This window comes from Anneissia japonica, unplaced genomic scaffold (genome assembly GCF_011630105.1).
Source record: "Anneissia japonica isolate Jap-2015-1 unplaced genomic scaffold, ASM1163010v1 scaffold38271_len224072_cov190, whole genome shotgun sequence".
Taxonomy (NCBI): domain Eukaryota; kingdom Metazoa; phylum Echinodermata; class Crinoidea; order Comatulida; family Comatulidae; genus Anneissia; species Anneissia japonica.
The window spans coordinates 14,224-19,225 of NW_022713090.1; the positions used below are offsets into that span (position 1 = coordinate 14,224).

The 5,002-nt window shown below is 34.6% G+C and overlaps 1 protein-coding gene across 1 annotated transcript in view; it reads left to right on the forward strand.

Moving 5' to 3' along the window:
- Positions 1–4,681, forward strand: part of LOC117108221 (transmembrane protein 179B-like) — a 5,736-nt gene extending 1,055 nt beyond the window's left edge. The window contains exons 2-5 of the mRNA XM_033250181.1: positions 911–1,089; positions 1,960–2,097; positions 2,349–2,436; positions 2,694–4,681. Of these exons, the coding sequence (XP_033106072.1) occupies positions 911–1,089; positions 1,960–2,097; positions 2,349–2,436; positions 2,694–2,819 (531 nt within the window). The 3' untranslated portion in view covers positions 2,820–4,681. The remainder of the gene's footprint in view (positions 1–910; positions 1,090–1,959; positions 2,098–2,348; positions 2,437–2,693) is intronic.
- The last annotated feature ends 321 nt before the right edge of the window (positions 4,682–5,002 follow it).

Below are 5,002 nucleotides of genomic sequence, written 5' to 3' on the forward strand. Positions count from 1 at the left end.
AACCCCTCCCTTTCCCCCCCCCCCCCCTTGATATAGTGAATATTAGGGAAAATTACAGGGTGTATTTAAACAGCAAGAAATGCATGTAGCCTATTGTTACGAAAAAAAATATAAAAATCTTGCTTTGTGTTTCCGTATACAGGAAATTCCTACAGGTAGTGAGTATCTTCGCCTATGGAATTTTATCCCTTTTACTGTTTGTTGTCTCTATCCTGATAACAATGGGACTGAAAAGTTTGTGCAATGAAATATATGAAAAGTCACCAAGAAAACGTGACAAGTAAGTACAGTACTAAAGTTATATAATAAAGGATGATAGGTAAGATAGACACACAATCCTAGGTATATACCGTCTGAGTATGTTGTATCAGTCAAATGTTTATTTTCTGTTTTATGACTAGGTCTATTTCGTTAGTGCCGTGTTTACAATGTCGGACCTACCTACTAAACTACATGGAGATGTGTATAAGAGACAGTTACAACATAATACAGTAATTACCATCAAGATGTGTATTGCGGGATCATTTGCTGATTCCAGCCAGGTGAAAATCTAATTCTACTGGAGTAGAAGAACATTAATAGAATGTGTTGAGAATGATGTTGATTTCATTATTTTTGTTTACAGTCAATTAGTGGGAGTTTATTCAAGGAAATTATTGCATATGAGAAGGCCTTAAGACACCAATGCGACAAATAAAGTCGGCAACCCAATTTTTGTTTGTTTTGTGTTAATTATTTTATTACTGTTAAAAAGAAATATATCATGTATCACCATCATTAGGCCTACTGTTAATAGGCCTATCATTGTTTATAAATATTTGAATATTTCTGTATGGGACTTAAGGTACGCATAACTTTAATGTCAAAATGTGGGATGCTTCGTGATTATTTTATTATTCTCTGTTTTTAGCATGACAACGATGGCTCGTGTCTTTTATTTGCTGACATACAGGTAATATCAAGGAATGCTGCGGTGCATCATTCGAGCAAATGTCGTTTTCCGATCAGTGTTCACATTGCGTCATTTCTTTACGCGGCCTTCCATGCGATCTATTGGCTATATAAACTGATTCGGGGCCGAGAAGGATCGTGAGTACAAATCCATACCCACACTATAGTGCCTATCATATTTTTGTATAAGAATAAAGTACTTACTATTCTTATTAGTCAAGCAGTAAAGCATGTTAAAATTATATTTTAATTTTAAATGAAATTGATTGATCCAGTCTAGGCCAATTATATTTAGTGACAGATAATTAAATTTAAAGATATTGTGTGTGGATGAGTATGATGCTGAGATTAAGTTAAGTTTTGCTCCTTGTTTGTTATAATCGGACGTCTTTAAATGGTTTGAAGGAGTTTGATTTAAAACGTCAGCTCATAAATCAAAATTTTTTAAATTAATGAACGAATCAAATATATTTTAGGTTTAATAAATTGCAAAATATTTATTCTAGGTTTTTAATTCAGTTTGTTTTTTTTGTTACGTGGAAATTTGTCTCATAATATCTTCTGCATAATAGACCTACCGTATACAGTACATGGATAAGCACACACTCGAACGAACGCTTCGCACATAACCTGTACAGTATGTCATTTTGGAATAATTTCTTTCATCATGTATACGTAACCACCAAATAGATGTGAAAATTTTCCACATATTTTATCATCAATGTCTTACTCATAATTCAATTACTGTATTGCCAACCTGGGCTCATACAGCCTAACAACACCTTTTGAAAATAATTTTGTGCTGTGCTTGACATTTCCTGTGAAATGAAACTCATTCAGTTTACATCAAAAATCCTCTTTGAATAAGCCCCTACCTTTACCCCCCCCCCCCCTTGAATAAGTGAATATTAGGGAAAATTACAGGGTGTATTTAAACAGCAAGAAATGCATGTAGCCTATTGTTACGAATAAAAATATAAAAATCTTGCTTTGTGTTTCCGTATACAGGAAATTCCTACAGGTAGTGAGTATCTTCGCCTACGGAATTCTATCCGTTTTACTGTTTGTTGTCTCTATCCTGATAACAATGGGACTGAAAAGTTTGTGCAATGAAATATATGATGAGTCACCAAGAAAGCGTGACAAGTAAGTACAGTACTAAAGTTATATAATAAAGGATGATAGGTAAGATAGACACACAATCCTAGGTATATATACCGTATGAGTATGTTGTATCAGTCAAATGTTTATTTTCTGTTTTATGACTAGGTCTATTTCGTTAGTGCCATGTTTACAATGTCGGACCTACCTACTAAACTACATGGTGGTTTGTCCAGAAAAAAAAAATTTTTTTTAATAGTATGATAATCATAACGATTGGAACTATTACATTGTAGTTGCAGGGATTACCAGACTAAAAGACTTGGTGACATCTTCAAAAACCCTGGATATGTTAGGTTCTATGATATTCTGCACAATGCCGAGGTAAAGATTATCATATGTTAGTGGTATGTCTTTATTAAAAGATGTGGTTAATATATTAAATTAAAATCCAAATAGTCATTTTAAATCAAGTGCCAGACATTTATAGACCTGTATGCATATATTTTTAATCTGGTAGAATCGAAGTGGCACATGCTACGACAAAACAGTACTTTGATACTTCTGTTAATGATACAGTAAGCCTACCAAAAACAGAAAAACAGCATTGAATCATAATGTTATTTTTATTCACCTGTTAGATTGCGTCGTGGATTGCATTCTCAATTTGGTTCATTGTAGCTGCGTTGACCATGTCGCGCTGCTATTCCAGAAAACCAGGATACATCAGAACACGACTTGAACCAGATAAACCCGAAGTTATATAAAAATAAACACTGTGCTTTAACTGTAAGTAATAGGAACGCATACTGAAGAATAAATGTGGCACTGAAGAACGGTATTTGTCAGTTTGTCGCCATCCAACGCTGGTGTTCACACGTTAGGGCTCAAATGTAGGACATCTTGCTTTTGATAAGCCTACATCAGACTTGTCCATGATTTGACTATCATATGATGAAGCCCTGTGTGGACAGAATGCACTGTATTCGTTTTTTCTTACAAGATTTTATATGCAGAAGCCAGGTGCATCATTTTGTTAGATCTTTAGTAGAATTTTTATGAATGAAAGCCAACCAATTAATTTACTATCACACTGGCAAAGAATTGATTATCGTAAATCAGAATTCGTAAGTGAGCAATATTTTTAAATAAAAGTAAATATAATTGAGTAGGTCATCTAATTGTAGCAGTGTTTTAAAAGATTTAAATATCTATAGTCCTTACTGTATTAAGGAGAGAATGTGCATGTCCCCGTCCATGCTGCTGTTTTGTAGGACCAATATCTGAGGGGCGGTGTTTAGTGGGAAGGTCAATAGGGAGAAGGAGCATTTAAACGGATGTTATTTGTATTGTGTAATTTTATCACAATACAAATTTATCAGCTATGTCATCATGATGTGATTCTTAGTGTCTGTGTCACTTACGTAGAAATTACATTATATTAATCGAGAATTAAAGTGGACAACATGTAATCAAACAAGTTTAGGCATACCAATTAGATGTTCTGATAAAAAGGTTGTAGAAACTCTTCGTGCACTGTAATGGCAAATGTGTTGTTGAAGCAACATTGTGACAAAACATCTTTCAGTTAGGACTACTCATTACTGCAAAGTGCACCGTATTAGGCCTTGTCCGAATAACTAAATTTGATAGCGCAAAGTCGTAGTTGATTTACGATTTTAAATGCAATATTAGACCCGTAGTTCAGTTATGTAAGTGTTATGTCAACCTCAAAGAGTACAGTCTACGGTAAAGTACTTGCAGTAAACTATCCACGATATTTTTTTTATCAAGTATATATCAAGTCAACAGACTACGGATGTCTTCGCCAAGTAATCAAACCCCGATAAGTTTATAATGAAGTTATGTATAGAAATTTTTTTTTATTGAAAACAGTCTGTTTATACAGTATATACAGTAATTTATATTATGGCCAGTTATTTGTACAGTCAGTACTGTATTTTTGAGTTAGGTCTTGTGCATTGAATGCTATACCGCGTAAAACATATTCCACCGTTTTTCCAATAAAGAATATCATATGACTGAAAACTTTCTGTACTTTACTTGCTATGGTAATCGTTAGACCCTCTTCGCCAGGGGTACTTACTTTAGACTCTCTTGTCAAGGGGTACCGGTACTTATTTACTAATCGATAGACCCTCTTGTTCAGGTGGTGGGGTACTTACTTGTGTACACTCGATAGACCCTGCCTGTTAGAGCCTCTTGCTACTCCTTTGACCCTCTACATGCTACTCATTAGATCCCAATGTCCAAGGGTGTACTTGTTCAGACCTTCTTGACTATGAGTACTTGCTACGCGTTGGAATCCCTTCTTCAGTGAGTAATTTGCTACTTGTTAGGCGCTCTTGTCTAGGGGTAGTACTTCATTGTCAGTAACTGTGTTGCTGAAGAATTAGTTGCTTTTGCTCCCATAAGTTTATATAGGCTTATGTCAATAAATGTTGCAGTAGGAGACTTGTAGCAGTAAGCCTTATATACTTTATATACATGTTTCTCAATCAATCAGTATTATCAAAACCTAATATTAGCCAACATATTTTATACTGAACTTATTTTGAACAGTTGATAAATTGGATTTTAGAAAATATAGCAGTACTGTACTTCAAAATGGGCTACATATTCGATTTATTTGTGACCATTCCTCGGTGAATCCCGATTGGCCAAATTCCATGTCTGCTCATCCGACCTGTCAGATCATTCTGTTTACAGGTCTCCCTCCAATTAAAGACCACGTGACCTAGGTTTCCATGGTCGCAGCCTTGGTCTCTAATTGGAATAATGAAAATAAACGACATTTGTTAATATGGGACCACATAATTTTTTATTTTATTTTTTATTTCAACCATCTTTAAAGAGGGTAACCCTTCCAGTTTAGCCCAGTAGGTTAACTGATATTCAGGTTGTCTTTATTTAGGACACATTTATTTAC